At 44.2% G+C, this 17,451-nt stretch overlaps 1 protein-coding gene across 1 annotated transcript; it reads right to left on the bottom strand.

Annotated features, from left to right (window-relative positions):
- Window positions 1-8,929: 8,929 nt before the first annotated feature.
- Window positions 8,930-12,106, bottom strand: LOC139453815 (uncharacterized). The gene is made up of 9 exons (XM_071235273.1): window positions 12,095-12,106; window positions 11,624-11,674; window positions 11,344-11,412; window positions 10,907-10,962; window positions 10,767-10,822; window positions 10,228-10,461; window positions 9,901-10,134; window positions 9,373-9,642; window positions 8,930-9,279 (listed from the first exon to the last, which is right to left on the bottom strand). Exons 1-9 carry the CDS (start codon window positions 12,104-12,106, stop codon window positions 8,930-8,932), a joined length of 1,332 nt encoding a protein of 443 aa, XP_071091374.1.
- Window positions 12,107-17,451: the final 5,345 nt, after the last annotated feature.

Below are 17,451 nucleotides of genomic sequence, written 5' to 3'. Positions count from 1 at the left end.
TAGGCTACCCGACCGCCCCAAGTGCCCCATGAAGGCAAACTGGGAAAAGAATATATCGGTAGATATTTTGTTCTTATGTTTTTAAAATCAAATCATATTAACAGATAACATCGTATTTGAGATTGTATTGTATTTCTATATATTGGTCCTCTTATCAGTGAAATACAGGCTATTACAGTTATCAATTATATAGATAAACATAAATTGGGAAATTTTAATGACACTTGCTGCAGACTTGGGGCCGAATATCTGGCTCTGAGCAGGTCTAGATAAAACCCTGTGTTTGCCTTTTTTAAGATTGTGGTTTGGGAGGATTTTTCCTCAGTTTAATAATAGCTTTATTGTGGTCATTTGACCTTCCCATACTGCCTCTGTTATACTGTTACACGTCTTGTGGTAGAGCGTTCGCCCTGAAAGCGGAAAGATTCGGGATTTGATCCCCAGGCGTGTTATACCAAAGGACGTTAAAAGACCCTGTCTGATGCTTGGCATTAAGGGGCTAAAACAAAGACTGGTTGGCACAGAGTCCGTATACTGTGTCTGTGTTGGGTATTAATGTTAAACTGCGTCAAGGTACTTCAGTGGGCTAGCACTATATAATCGGCACCAGTCCTGTAATATTGATAAAAGTGGTGTTAAACCAAACTTACTCACTCATTCGAGCAATATCTGCTTGTCGTAACAGGCCACTCAATTGTCTAGTATGGGATTGTGTATGTACTTGTCCTAACAGGCCACTCAATTGTCTAGTATGGGATTGTGGATGTGCTTGTCATAACAGGCCACGCAATGGTCCAGTATGGGATTGTTGGCCTGCTTGTCATAACAGGCCACTCACTGGTCCAGTATGGGATTGTGGATGTGCTTGTCATAACAGGCCACTCAATGGTCCAGTATGAGATTGTTGGCCTGCTTGTCATAACAGGCCATGCAATGGTCCAGTATGGGATTGTTGGCCTGCTTGTCATAACAGGCCACTCACTGGTCCAGTATGGGATTGTGGATGTGCTTGTCATAACAGGCCACGCAATGGTCCAGTATGAGATTGTGGATGTGCTTGTTATAACAGGCCACTCAATGGTCCAGTATGGGATTGTGGATGTGCGTGTCATAACAGGCCACGCAATGGTCCAGTATGAGACTGTGGATGTGCTTGTCATAACAGGCCACTCAATGGTCCAGTATGGGATTGTTGATGTGTTTGTCATAACAGGCAACTCAATGGTCCAAGATTATTGCACGTGCATGTGTGTGTGGCTGCTTGTACTAGTCCGGACTAATGCCGATTTATAGTGCTAGCACACTGAGGTACCATGCCGCAGTTTCACATGAATACCCCACTCAGACACAGTATACTGACTCCGAGCCAACCAGTCCTTGTTTTTGCCCCTTAACGCCAAGCGCCAGACAGGGTAACAACTAGTACCTTCTTCTTTGGGTTTGACGCAACCGGGGATCAAACCCCACACCTTCCACTGTCCAGGCGGTCGCTCTACCATTAGACCATGGAGGTGGTCAATTTTTTTTTTAAATCTTACATTTGACCCTAACTGTATTTAACAATGTTTAACAAATTATGAAACATTTGAGTCTTAGTGTTCATTTTTGATGCCAAGTTCAAAGGTATTATCCAGGATTCTAACCTAAGTGCCCCATGAGTGAGTGAGTGAGTGAGTATGGTTTTACACCGATTTTAGCAATATTCCAGCAATATCACGGCGAGGGACACCAGAAATGGGCTTCACACATTGTACCCATGTCGGGAATCAAACCTGGGTCTTCAGCGTGATGAGCAAACGCTTTAACCACTAGGCTACCCGAAGGCCCAAGTGCCCCATGAAGGCAAACTGGGAAAAGAATATATCGGTAAATATTTTGTTCTTATGTTTTTAAAATCAAATCATATTAACAGATAACATCGTATTTGAGATTGTATTGTATTTCTATATATTGGTCCTCTTATCAGTGAAATACAGGCTATTACAGTTATTAATTATATAGATAAACATAAATTGGGAAATTTTAATGACACTTGCTGCAGACTTGGGGCCGAATATCGGGTTCTGAGCAGGTCTAGAACAAACCCTGTGTTTGTCTTTTTTAAGATTGTTGTTTGGGAGGATTTTTCCTCAGTTTAATAATAGCTTTATTGTGGTCATTTGACCTTCCCATACTGCCTCTGTTATACTGTTACACGTCTTGTGGTAGAGCGTTCGCCCTGAAAGCGGAAAGATTCGGGATTTGATCCCCAGGCGTGTTATACCAAAGGACGTTAAAAGACCCTGCCTGATGCTTGGCATTAAGGGGCTAAAACAAAGACTGGTTGGCACAGAGTCCGTTTACTGTGTCTGTGTTGGGTATTAATGTTAAACTGCGTCAAGGTACGTCAGTGGGCTAGCACTATATAATCCGCACCAGTCCTGTAATATTGCTAAAAGTGGTGTTAAACCAAACTTACTCACTCATTCGAGCAACATCTGCTTGTCGTAACAGGCCACTCAATTGTCTAGTATGGGATTGTGTATGTACTTTTCCTAACAGGCCACTCAATTGTCTAGTATGGGATTGTGTATGTGCTTGTCCTAACAGGCCACGCCATGGTCCAGTATGGGATTGTTGGCCTGCTTGTCATAACAGGCCACTCAATGGTCCAGTATGAGATTGTGGATGTGCTTGTCATAACAGGCCACTCAATGGTCTAGTATGGGATTGTTGGTGGGCTTGTCATAACAGGCCACTCAATGGTCCAGTATTGGATTGTAGATGTGCTTGTCATAACAGGCCACTCAATGGTCCAGTATGAGATTGTGGATGTGCTTGTTATAACAGGCCACTCAATGGTCCAGTATGGGATTGTAGATGTGCTTGTCATAACAGGCCACTCAATGGTCTAGTATGGGATTGTAGATGTGCTTGTCATAACAGGCCACGCAATGGTCCAGTATGAGATTGTGGATGTGCTTGTTATAACAGGCCACTCAATGGTCCAGTATGGGATTGTGGATGTGCGTGTCATAACAGGCCACTCAATGGTCCAGTATGAGATTGTGGATGTGCTTGTCATAACAGGCCACTCAATGGTCTAGTATGGGATTGTGGATGTGCTTGTCATAACAGGCCACTCAATGGTCCAGTATGGGAATGTTGATGTGTTTGTCATAACAGGCCACTCAATGGTCCAGTATGAGATTGTGGATGTGCTTGTCATAACAGGCCACTCAATGGTCCAATATGGGATTGTGGATGTGCTTGTCATAACAGGCAACTCAATGGTCCAGTATGGGAATGTGGATGTGCTTGTCATAACAGGCCACTCAATGGTCCAGTATGGGATTGTGGAGGTGCTTGTCATAACAGGCAACTCAATGGTCTAGTATAGGATTGTAGATGTGTTTGTCATAACAGGCCACTCAATGGTCCAATATGATATTGTTGGTGTGCTTGTCATTGTACTGCGACAGCATGAATGGTTATTCATGACATCAATCACTGGTTTGTCTGGTTTAGACTTGATTATTTACAGATTGCCATCATAAGGCTGAAATATTGCACAGTGTGGCATTAAACAGAAGAAAGCACAAACATAGAGCAGAGAATAAGAGGATTCGACAAACTTTACTTATACTTAGTTCAGCCCTATCCCATACTGAAACAAGTACTGTATAATATAGTCTTGATCCGTGAAGATCCAGGGTAGAATAGGTCTTCAATTCAAAATTTTAAATATTTTAATTGTAATCGCCAATCTCAGCATATTGCATCCTTTATGTATGATGGCTGCGGCCATGACCTACTTTTGAGTCAGGTTTGACACACTTTGTATATAGAGTATCTCCAGGCATGTTTTTCGGCTACATTATTCTGTGTTGAGAGTATTTGACAGTTAATCACAGTAACAGATGCGAGGTGCTGTGCATTCGGTTGTGTTTCTGCATCAGATACCCACTGTACATGAGGGAGGAACTAGGGGAGATGCTCATCACGTCACCATGTTTCTGTAAGAACTAGGTGTGTTTATTTGGTTGGTTGGTTTGTTGGTTGGTTGGTTTGTTGTTTAACACCACACTCAGCAATACTCCATCTATATGGCGGCGGTCTGTAAATAATCGAATCTGAACCAGACAATCCAGTGATGAATATCATGAGCATCAATCCACACAATTTGGATCGATGACATGCAACTTCCAAGTCAGCGAGTCTGACCACCCGATCCCGTTAGTCACCTCTTACGACAAGCAAAGTCGCCTTTTATGGCAAGTATGGTTGCTGAAGACCTATTCTACCCCGGATCTTCACGGGTCAAGTGTGTTTATTTCCTTTGGAAAAGAATTATTCTTTAGAGAACATAATGATTTCCATTTGTTATTGCGGGTAGAATAGATCTTCAGCAACCCATGCTTGCCGTAAAAGGCGACTATGCTTGTCGTAAAAGGCGACTAACGGGATCAGGTGGTCAGACTCGCTGACTTGGTTGATGCATGTCATCGTATCCCAATTGCGTGGATCGATGCTCATGATATTAATCTTTGGATTGTCTGATCCAGACATGAATATTTACAGACCGCCGTCATATAGCTGGAATATTGCTGAGTGCGGCATTAAACAACAAACAAACCAATGTTATTGCGTCCATAACTTAGAAAATAATTAAAAACATGCATGTAGAGTTATTACCTTCAGTTAATGTGCATTCCTGTTCAGTGGATAACTTCAGGTGCTACTATGACTTTATACCACCAAGTTGCGATGTAGGTGAGGTGAAATGGGGTTTAACGTTACGTTAATTATTATTGCACTTATATTGTGACCTGGAATGGATGGAATGGAACAATTTTTCTTGAATAAACTTGTAAAAACAGCAAATTGTTGCTGGGCATGCCAGATCTCCTGAAAAAGATTTTTCTTTTGTTTTTAATATATATTGCATGTTTTCAAGCAGTGACTGTCAGTCTCAAACATAACTCCCAGACACCCACCCACAGAATATTAAAGGTTGGTTCCAACGGCTGCGTCTAACTCTTCGCTCACAGTAAATCACATTAGTGCATCCATTTCCCTGAACCCACCAGTAGCCTAGTGGTTAAAGCGTTCCCTCATTACACCAAAAAGCCAGGTTCATTTCCCTACATGGGTACAATGTGTGAAGACTTGTTCTGGTGTGGCCAACGTGATATTGCTAGAATATTGCTAAAAGCGGTATAAAACCATACTAACTCTGTAACCCACCAACAAAACACAAAAGCCAATATTTTGGCCTATTTGTTGTGTTACCAATGTAGATATTGCCACGGAATGTGCAGTGAGCACTTCCAGAGTGAGGCCTCTTACTGCCAGGGGTCAATGTAGTGATACTGCAGGAGGTCGATGTCAAGAGGTCGTCAAGTAGTGTGAGGTTCAGTAAACTTCAAAGTTCAAGCGGCGCAGTTGGGTAGCCTTGTGGTTAAAGCATTTGCTCGTCATGCCAACGACCCAGGTTCGATTCCAAACATTGGTTCAAAATGTGAAGCTGCTTTCTGGTGTCCCTGGCCTTGATATTGCAGGAATATTTCTAAAAGTGGCTTCAAGCAAAGTTCAAGTCAACCAATGTACGATACTTAACAGAGGTGTTTTGTGCCCTACCTTAACAGGTTAGAGAAGTCAAAAATATGAGCACATGTCTCCATACTTTTCTGAGGAATACTTTCTTTGATCATTGATGTGTCCTGATGATCAATATACGCTATATATCACAATTCAGTAAAGGATGTGTTGCCATCAATAACTTCAGATCATTGAGTTTGTTCCATGGATCATTTTGGAGGTGTTCATAGTGTAGCCCAGTGGTTAATGCTTTCGCTCATCACACTAAAGAACTGGATCTTTTCCCCACTTGGGTACAATATATGAAGCCCATTTCTGGTGTCCCTTGCTGTGATATTCCTGGAATATTCTTTCTAATATTGGATAGTCAGTTTTGGAGTTGTATGAGTGAGTGAATATGGTTTTATGCCGCATTTAGCAATGCTCCACTGTGGGGGATACCAGAGAAAAGCTTCACACATTGTGGCCATGTGGGGAATCAAACCCGGGTCTTCAGCATGACAGGCGAACGCTTTAACCACTAGGCTACCCCACCGCCCTTGGAGTTGTATGAAGATAACTACATCCTCAGTTATCCAGGTAATATATCTCCATTGTTTTGTTATAAATTATGGAACAGAAATAATAGACCAGAAGTCTCCAATCATGTTATTTACAATAATCTCTCTTCAAGTGTATCCAAAATACACTTTGATGTTGATGCATCTTGTGTCAACATATTCCCGCCATGAAGGTCAGAATTGGTCCTAAGCAACCTATACTTTACATAAGAAACAACTAAAGTGATCGGGTGGTCAGACTCTGTGACTTGGTTGATGCATATCATCATATCCCAAATTTGAGTCTGGGTCACACAATCTAGTGATTGACATCATGAGCAGCGATCCATGAATTAGGGACCCAATGATATGCAGTCACCCAGGTGACCAAACCTGACCCTCGATCCATTTCGTCACCCCTTACAACCAGCATTATATATAAGGTGGGTGCGGACCTTTTGTCTTACCCAGAATGCCCACGATGGGATTTTAATAACTAAAGAATGTGATGTTGCAAAATTGTGCACACAAAACCAAAAAGACCAAAAAGTGCTGAATTAGTGCTGTAGTCCCTGGGTGCTGATGCTGATTATGCAAGTGGAATAAAACCTATATCACTCACTGTAAGGCGCCATTGAGTCATCTGACAGCATGTTAAACCATCAATGTTTATATTTGTATAGAAATGTTGCAGCGTTAGATTCTAGGTGGGACCAAACCAAGGATGTCCCATGAGGACCCTGGTGTCGTGGATGAGCAGGCAGGTTAACTACTGACAGGATAATAATATGGATGGTAGTCTTGCCTGGTTGTCTGTACCAGGGAAGGCTTTTGTTTACCTGTCAGTGTTTTGTCCGATTACTGCATGGATGAATGCTGCTGGTGTGACACTGCTCTAATTCTCTTCACCACATCACACACAAAAAACAATTTCAAAAGAGAAAAATGCAAGGTCTGACCAAGTCTACTCAAATTTTGCAAAAAAAATTATTTAAAATCTAAGGAAAACAAATCATTTTGCATTCTGTTTGGCATGTTGAGAAATTCAAAACCATAAGAATTTTTTTTAATTTTTTATTTCTGTTCTGACGTATTTCCAAAACAAATACACTCTGTACACAAAATGTTAGCAAATGTTGAACGATTAAATTTATCATCCCCTTGGGAGGAGATGGATGGTCTGTTTTGTGCCTGTTATAGCATGGAAGCCCAGTGACTGCCTATGCGGAGATGTTGCAGTAGATGGTATATTTGTACAGGAGTAGATCCACACCTGGCCACAGGTATTGATAATACAGAATTATTTATGAGATGAATTGATTACCTTCTGGCTTACAAGCAGCATTATCTACATCTGATACAGCGGTAGCTTTAGGATCTGCAGCTGTGATGGAAATGGCTGTCTACCAGTCTGGTGCTAGCAGCATGTCTGTCAGTTGAGTTAGATTGGGATGTATTAATGCAGAGAGATTCTGAAACAGGAGTCTCCAGTACACCATATTTTAAGATTTTTTAAAATTTTTAGTTTTGAATTTGGTTTTGTTTGGTTAGTTGTTTGTTTAACACCTCACTCAGCAATATTCCAGCTATATAACGGCAGGATGTAACAAATCGAGTCAGAACCAGACAATCCAGTGACTGACATCATGAGAATCAATCTATGCTTTTGGTATAAGATGACATGCATCTGCCAATTCAGCGAGCCTGACCACCCGATCCCGTTACTTGCCTCTTACGTAAAGCAGGGCGGTCAGGTAGCCTAGTGGTTAAAGTGTTAGCTTGTCACACCAAAGACCAAGGTTCGATTCCCAACATGGGTACAATGTGTGAAGCCCATTTCTGATGTCCTACGCTGTGGTATTGCTGGAATATTGCCAAAATCAGCGTAAAACCAAACTCACTCACTCACTCTTACATCAAGCACGGCTTTCCGAAGATCATTTCTAACTGTGGGGGAGGACTGAAGAGGGGGCTGAGTGGTTAGAATGTGTGACCCGGTTGATTGTATGTCATTGATCGGGACCAAGTCTATGTTCATGGGGGGCGGTCGGGTAGCCTTGTGGTTAAAGCGTTCACTCGTCAGGCCGAAGACCCAGGTTTGATTCCCGACATGGGTACAATGTGTGAAGCCCATTTCTGGTGTCCCCTGCCGTGATATTGCTGGAATATTGCTAAAAGCGGCGTAAAACCATACTCACTCACTCCATGTTCATAGTTTCACGAACGTGATAAACATCTAGGACCTTGATCACTTCAGGCTTTCCTTCCAGATGAAATTAACACGCTGTGATTCTAAAATATTCACTCACTCATTGTGAGTAAGTGAGTAGTATTTTACGATGCTTTTAACAATATTCCAGCAACATCTCGATGGGGGACACCAGAAATGGGCTTCACACATTGTACCCATGTGGGGAATCAAACCCAGATCTTTGGCATGAGGAGCGAATGCTTTAACCACTAGCCTAACCCACTGCCCCCCACTCACTCATACATTGATCAGGACTGTGGGTTATTGCTCATGCTATCAACCCCTAGTCTGCATGGGTCAGATTATTCACAGGCCCCTATGATATAGCTTGAAGATGGCTGACTGCGGCGTAAAACAACATTCTCCGACTCACTTGTTCCCGACCAGTGAACATTTGTCACGATAATTTGCTTATGAAAAGCGGGCCTGGTTAGGGATGCCTTATGTGCTTGAAGTTGTGTTGTTGTATGGAGTAGTCTCTGAGTCCTTAATGTGCCCAGTCAAGTTTGTGACCCAGTTTTATTCAACTGTTTGTAGATGTGTCTGGAGCTGACTTGTGTCAAGTTGCAGGCCCAGTTAAGTCCTGCCAAGAGATGATGAGGTAGTCTGGCTCCTCTTTGGGTGGTATGGTGAGGTAGTCTGCCTCTTGTTTGGGTGGTATGGTGATGTAGTCTGGCTCCTGTTTGGGTGGTATGGTGAGGTAGTCTGGCTCCTGTTTGGGTGGTATGGTGAGGTAGTCTGGCTCCTGTTTGGGTGGTATGGTGAGGTAGTCTGGCTCTTGTTTGGGTGGTATGGTGAGGTAGTCAGGCTCCTGTTTGGGTGGTATGGTGAGGTAGTCAGGCTCCTGTTTGGGTGGTATGGTGAGGTAGTATGGCTCCTGTTTGGGTGGTATGGTGAGGTAGTCTGGCTCTTATTTGGATGGTATGTTGAGGTAGTCAGGCTCCTGTTTGGATGGTATGGTGAGGTAGTCTGGCTCTTATTTGGGTGGTATGTTGAGGTAGCCAGGCTCCTGTTTGGATGGTATGGTGAGGTAGTTTGGCTCCTGTTTGGGTGGTATGGTGAGGTAGTCTGGCTCCTGTTTGGGTGGTATGGTGAGGTAGTCTGGCTCCTGTTTGGGTGGTATGGTGAGGTAGTCTGGCTCTTGTTTGGGTGGTATGGTGAGGTAGTCAGGCTCCTGTTTGGGTGGTATGGTGAGGTAGTCAGGCTCCTGTTTGGGTGGTATGGTGAGGTAGTATGGCTCCTGTTTGGGTGGTATGGTGAGGTAGTCTGGCTCTTATTTGGATGGTATGTTGAGGTAGTCAGGCTCCTGTTTGGATGGTATGGTGAGGTAGTCTGGCTCTTATTTGGGTGGTATGTTGAGGTAGCCAGGCTCCTGTTTGGATGGTATGGTGAGGTAGTTTGGCTCCTGTTTGGGTGGTATGGTGAGGTAGTTTGGCTCTTATTTGGATGGTATGGTGAGGTAGTCTGGCTCCTGTTTGGGTGGTAGGGTGAGATAGCTTGGCTTCTGTTTGGGTGGTATGGTGAGATAGCCTGGTTTCTGTTTGGGGGATATGAGGTAGTTTGGCTCTTGTTTGGGTGGTATGTTGAGGTAGTATGGCTCCTGTTTGGGTGGTATGGTGAGGTAGTCTGGCTCTTGTTTGGGTGGTATGGTGAGGTAGTCAGGCTCCTGTTTGGGTGGTATGGTGAGGTAGTCAGGCTCCTGTTTGGGTGGTATGGTGAGGTAGTATGGCTCCTGTTTGGGTGGTATGGTGAGGTAGTCTGGCTCTTATTTGGATGGTATGTTGAGGTAGTCAGGCTCCTGTTTGGATGGTATGGTGAGGTAGTCTGGCTCTTATTTGGGTGGTATGTTGAGGTAGCCAGGCTCTTGTTTGGATGGTATGGTGAGGTAGTTTGGCTCCTGTTTGGGTGGTATGGTGAGGTAGTCTGGCTTCTGTTTGGGTGGTATGGTGAGATAGCCTGGTTTCTGTTTGGGGGATATGAGGTAGTCTGGCTCTTGTTTGGATGGTATGATCAGGTAGTCTGGCTCTTGTTTGGGTGGTAGGGTGAGGTAGTATGGCTCCTGTTTGGGTGGTATGGTGAGGTAGTTGGCTCCTGTTTGGGTGGTATGGTGAGATAGCCTGGTTTCTGTTTGGGGGATATGAGGTAGTCTGGCTCTTGTTTGGATGGTAGGGTGAGGTAGTCTGGCTCCTGTTTGGGTGGTAGGGTGAGGTAGTATGGCTCCTGTTTGGGTGGTATGGTGAGGTAGTCTGGCTCTTATTTGGGTGGTATGGTGAGGTAGTCTGGCTACTGTATGGGTGGTATGCTGCCTGTCCCAAAATGTCACACGTACCTAACCAAGTAGTGACACACGTACCTGACATAAGATGTAGTGACACAAGATGTAGTGACACACGTACCTGACACAAGATGTAGTGACACACGTACCTGACACAAGATGTAGTGACACACGTACCTGATACAAGATGTAGTGACACACTTACCTGATACAAGATGTAGTGACACACTTACCTGATACAAGATGTAGTGACACACTTACCTGATACAAGATGTAGTGACAAACGCACCTAACACAAGATGTGGTGACACATGTACCTGACACAAGATGTAGTGACACAAGATGTAGTGACACACGTACCTGATACAAGATGTAGTGACACACGTACCTGATACAAGATGTAGTGACACACTTACCTGATACAAGATGTAGTGACAAACGCACCTAACACAAGATGTGGTGACACACGTACCTGACACAAGATGTAGTGACACAAGATGTAGTGACACACGTACCCGACACAAGATGTAGTGACACACGTACTTGACACAAGATGTAGTGACACAAGATGTAGTGACACACGTACCTGATACAAGATGTAGTGACACACGCACCTGACACAAGATGTAGTGACACACGTACCTGATACAAGATGTAGTGACACACGTACCCGACACAAGAAGTAGTGACACACGTACCTGACACAAGATGTAGTGACACAAGATGTAGTTACACGTACCTGATACAAGATGTAGTGACACAAGTACCTGACACAAGATGTAGTGACACACGTACCTGATACAAGATGTAGTGACACAAGATGTAGTGACACACGTACCTGATACAAGATGTAGTGACACACGTACCTGACACAAGATGCAGTGACACACGTACCTGATACAAGATGTAGAGACACACTTACCTGATACAAGATGTAGTGACACACGTACCTGATACAAGATGTAGAGACACACGTACCTGATACAAGATGTAGTGACACAAGATGTAGTGGTGTAGTGACACACGTACCTGACACAAGATGTAGTGACACACGTACCTGATACAAGATGTAGTGACACAAGATGTGGTGACACACGTACCCGACACAAGATGTAGTGACACACGTACTTGACACAAGATGTAGTGACACGTACCTGATACAAGATGTAGTGACACACGTACCTGATACAAGATGTAGTGACACATACCTGACACAAGATGTACTGACACACGTACCTGATACAAGATGTAGTGACACAAGATATAGTGACACACGTACCTGACACAAGATGTAGTGACACGCGTACCTGACACAAGATGTAGTGATACAAGATGTGGTGACACACGCACCTGACACAAGATGTAGTGACACACGTACCTGACACAAGATGTAGTGACACAAGATGTAGTGACACACGTACCTGATACAAGATGTAGTGACACACGTACCTGACACAACATGTAGTGACACACGTACCTGATACAGGATAATACAAGATGTTGTGAACATTAAACACGCGTGACCTGTGAAGATCCGGGTAGGATAGGTCTTCAGCAACCCATGCTTGCCGTAAAAGGCGACTATGCTTGTCGTAAGAGGCGACTAAAGGGGTCGGGTGGTCAGGCTCGCTGACTTGGTTGATTCATGTCATCGTATCCGAATTGCTTGGTTCGAAGCTCATGATGTCAATCGTTGGATTGTCTGGTCCAGACATGATTATTTACAGACCGCCGTCATAAAGTTGTAATATTGCTGAGTTCGACGTTAAACAACAAACAAATCAACAAATCCAACGGGCGTAGGAGTGATGGCCTTGTACTTTACCCCTATGTATAACCCGAGTCTCAACAAAACTAAGCCTTAACTAGGACAAGGTTCGCACACTCGCTTGGTAACAATTGTTAGTTCACCACCTCACAGTGCATCGCCACATACACATTTGTGCAAATTTCAATGCCCTGTATACCTTATTACATGTGTCGTGTATTTTATGTTTGTGTCGCTGAACACGGACTTTTATATGGTCCTTGAAATAAAAATTATATGTATGACAAAGGCGTATTCAGAATTTCAGAGTACGAGTATAGGCTGCTAGAGCTGAGTGGGATGGGTTGAATGTTTTAATAAATATGTACGCAGAGGTCTGTAAGAGAGACTAGCTTTAGGCCAGATGGGTTGAGATGAACCTGCAAGCGGTCCTCCGTATATACCCAAGTCACAACATAATTACGCCTTAACCAGGACACGTTCTGGCAAAGGGCTGGTATAGTCGTTCCAAGGACGCGTCATACCAAAAGACGTTAAAATATGGTACTTGTTGTTACCCTGCCTGGCGCTCCACATTAAGGGGCTAAAACAAGGACTGGTCGGCTCGGGGTCAGTATATTGTGTCTGAGTCGGGTAGTCATGTTAAACTGCGGCATGGTATCTCAGTCGGCTAACACTATAAAACGGCATCATTCAGGACAGCACAAGCAGACACACACACACACACACACACACACACACACACACACACACACACACGTGCATGGACGTCGCTATATAAGTGCAATAATTTTCGACGCGACTTAAACCCGATTTGACCTCGCATCCATCCTTTTGTATGAGCCGACGTATGTGGATCGGCTGCATGATCACACTGAGATGTGGCCAGGCTGGAGGTGCCTCAACATGCTCCGTGAAGATCCGGGGGAGAATAGGTCTTCAGCAACCCCTGCTTGCCATAAAAGGCGACTATGCTTGTCGTAAGAGGCGACTAACCGGATCGGGTGGTCAGGCTCGCTGACTTGGTTTTTTGATGTCATCGATCCCAATTGCATGGATCGATGCTCGTGATATTAATCACTGGATTGTCTGGTCCAGACTCGATTATTTACCGGCCGCCGTCATATAGCTTGAATATTGCAGAGTGAGGCGTTAAACAAACAAAGCGATTGAACATATATATTTGTACGCCCATGTTGCAGTACTATGTATATATATCTTACCTCTAACACCGCCCACGCCTTAAAGGAACACTAAGCTGTAACAGATCAAACTGGGCTGGCGTTTTCGTTTGTATGTTTGAATGGTGTCAGACAACATATATTAGACATTCAATCTCAAAGTTTAGACCGAGATCGACCTTGTTCTATCAACACAAAGAGCAGAACACCACTTCCCAGCGACTGTATGTTTCTATCCCACCATATCGATTACAGTGTTACAACAAACAGCATCTAATGGACGTCCACAGCTCTTGTTATTGTTTGAATTAACGGGAGCCCTTTGTAATATTTAAACCATGGTCTCACAATCAACGTTCTGAGTGAGTGAGTGAGTGAGTTTGGTTTAACGCCGCTTGTAACAGTATTCCAGTTATATCACGGCGTGTCAGCTTAATGTGGGAGGAAAGCCCGAAGTGATGCAGGTCTCAGACGTTTACCACTCCGGTGAAACCCACGAGCACGGGTATGGTGCTGACAAACCTAGAAACATAATCGGGGCGAACCGGGATTCGAACCCACAATCATAGGTTTCTGGCGTGCCCAAGGGACGCAACTCTGCACAGCGAATCGCGGCGCCTTAGACGACTGGGCCACCCGTGCCCCCATCAACGCTCTGAAGTGCATACATGTACCTTGCCTCGAGGGGCGGTCGGGTAACCTAGTGGTTAAAGCGTTCGCTCGTCACGCAGAAAACCCGGGTTCGATTCCCGACATGGCTATAATGTGTGAAGCCCATTTCTGGTGTCCCCCGACGTGATATTGCTAAAATATTGCTTTAAGCGGCGTAAAACCATACTCACTCACTTTGCCTCGAAGACGGTAGCCCGGTCTCTTCTTTTTGTCCGCTTATTAATAGCTGATGAGCAATCCTCGGTTATCCAGTTTATCATATCTCCATTCTTGTAGGATAGGTACCCTGGGCCCATTGACAACCATAGCAATTCAAAATACACGATAGTCCAATCATAATACAATTATGACAGAGAGAAACTGTGTGCTAACCAGGTGATAATGGAATGGAGATGCTGACGTCATTTCCGAAACAAAACTTTGGTTTGAATGTATTTATCATGGTTAGGTGAAATGGGGTTAACGCAGCGTTCGAGATTATTGCACATTTATTGCAGTGTGTGTGTGTGTGTGTGTGTGTGTGTGTGTGTGTGTGTGTGTGTTTGTGCGTGTGTGTGTGTGTGTGTGTGTGCGTGTGCGCGTGTGCGTGTGTGCGTGCTTTTACTAGTCCGGACCAAGCCAGATTAGCATGGCTACCCCACTCTGACACAGTATACTGACTCCGAGCCGACCAGGTTTTAGTCCCTTAATGCCGAGCGCCAGGCAGGGAAAGATTTAGCACCATCTTTTAACGTATTTGGATATGCCAAGGGTCAAACCACAAACCGTCATCTCTGGAGCAGACGCCATATCCACTAGACCACGGAGGCGGTTCATTATAAAATGGAGATTTATTACCCTTGATAATCGAGGATGCTGATGTGCCTCAGTGGCCACAAGTAGTGGTGGATAGAAGCAACAGCTGCAGAAGCGGAAAGGGTTCACCTGTTGTCGGGGCCACACTAAGAAGTTGAGAAAGTTTAACTGAAGCCCAGATCACACTCCGACACTGGGGAAAGTCTACGCGTATATATATATATATACATCCCCGCTATAACGCTGCACAGTAAGACCAAAGTATTAACCAGTAAACCATGTCTGTCGGAAGAACCGACTGCAGTATGACAGAATGACTAACGCTTTGCCTCGGAAAATGTATTGGCCAGCATTTTAATTAAAACGGAGCCCCAGTGAGATGTAAAATTCAGATCCTGAAGAAAATGTAGAGTTGCTTCTTTTAGGCCTATAGCACAACCGTTAGGAATGGTCGAAAGGGGAAATAAAATGGCTCAGTGACTGACTATATATGTCTGACTGTGGTGTTAACAACATTCACTCACTCATTCCAACGTACCCAGTGTATCTATCCTTACTGTAGTGAGTGAGTATGGTTTTACGCCGCTTTTAGCAATATTCCAGCAATATCACGGCGGGGGACACCAGAAATGGGCTTCACACATTGTACCCATGTCGGGAATCGAACCCGGATCTTCGGCGTGACGAGCGAACGCTTTAACCACCAGGCTACCCGACCGCCCCTATCCTTACTGTAGCCTCGACCAATAGGGAATGTTCCATTGCCACTATATTAGTGAGTGAGTGTGTTCGGTTTAACGCCGCTTTGAACAATATTCCAGTTATATCACGGCATGTCAGCTTGATGTGGGGGAAAAGCCTGAAGTGATGCAGGTCTTAGATGTTTACCACTTTAGTGAAACTCACCAACACGAGTATTGTACTGACAAACCTAGAAACACAATCCGGGATTCGAACCCACAATCATAGGTTTCTGACGAGCGAACGCTTTAACCACTAAGCTACTCGACCGCCCCCTTCCAGTGGCTGTGGGAAAAACGCTACATCAACTTCAAGACGTTGCGCTAGCATTGAGCGGCAGTATTATACACGCTGCAATGTCGTATAATAAATAACACTACAAAAGGGATCAGTCATGCATTCAAAAGGAGTCGTCATTATTTAGTCTGATAGGAGTTTTGATATTTAACACAAATAGCTGTGTTATAGTGTGTGTGTGTTTATTTCAACAACATATCAGAAAGCAATTAAAACTTTAAGTTTTCTATTTATGATTCCATGCTATCCACCATATGATGTATTCCTACGCGATCCTATAGTGCACGGCTCACAATAAACACGCATACATCTATTTCCAATACAGCATAATGAACCAATAGTTAACACACAATTCGAAAATAAAGCATTTAGCAAATATTCCACATTCAAACATAATATATATTGGCTTGCAAACCATATACGTGTTGACCGTCAATTTGTGGAAGTCGTCGTTACCGGAATAGACTTGCGCATGCGCGTCGATTTGGGAGTTGAAATGTATGTATGTTTGTTTGTTTGTATATTTGTTGGTTAACGCCGCACTCCACAATATTCCAGCTATATGACGGGGGTCTGAAAATAATCGAGTCTGGAAGAGACAGTCCAGTGATTGGCATCATGAGCATCGATCCACGCAATTGGGATACGATGATATGCATCAACCAAGTTAGTCAGCCTGACCACCCGGTCCTGTTTGTCGTCTCTTACGACAAGCATAGTTGCCTTTTACGGCAAGCATGAGCGGGCCCATTTGTGGCAGAGGATATTATTCCCCTGCCAACTGATGTCAGATTGTCAACTGTTCTTTCAAGTTCCTCAGAAGGAAATCAACTTCCAACAGCATATGATGTGTGTGTTGCGAGTGACTGAATGCTGTTTTACGGCGCCGCCTCCAATATAATCGTTATAACACAGCGACCTTCAAACGACCATAGACAGACCACGACCAATGGTCCACTCCATCGGGGTATGAATCACTCTATGGGCAACCATTGTGCCCAACCATTGTGCCCGCCCAATCCCGATTTAGTGGGATCTGACAACAAGCATGGGGTCCAAGAGGCGCATTATTACCGGAATCCCAGAAGTGACGTCACACACGCTTCAACGAAGCTGTCGAATAACTCTTCTTCGTGATCTGATTGGTGCCGTATTCCTATCGTGAATGATAAATGGACTGTTTTTGTATGACGTCACTCTATAGTTGTTCTTACCCTGCCTGACGCTCAGCATCAATGGTATAAAGCAAGGACTGTCGGCATACTGTGTCTGAATGGGTATCCATGTTAAACTGCGCAATGGTATCTCAGTGGGCTAGCACTAACATTAGTACAAACAACCAGACACAGACA

Source organism: Haliotis cracherodii, unplaced genomic scaffold, assembly GCF_022045235.1.
Source record: "Haliotis cracherodii isolate W230 unplaced genomic scaffold, xgHalCrac1.p SCAF_10, whole genome shotgun sequence".
NCBI lineage: Eukaryota > Metazoa > Mollusca > Gastropoda > Lepetellida > Haliotidae > Haliotis > Haliotis cracherodii.
The sequence above is the reverse complement of the archived record's forward strand: the minus strand, read 5'-3'. Positions and strand labels throughout refer to the sequence as shown.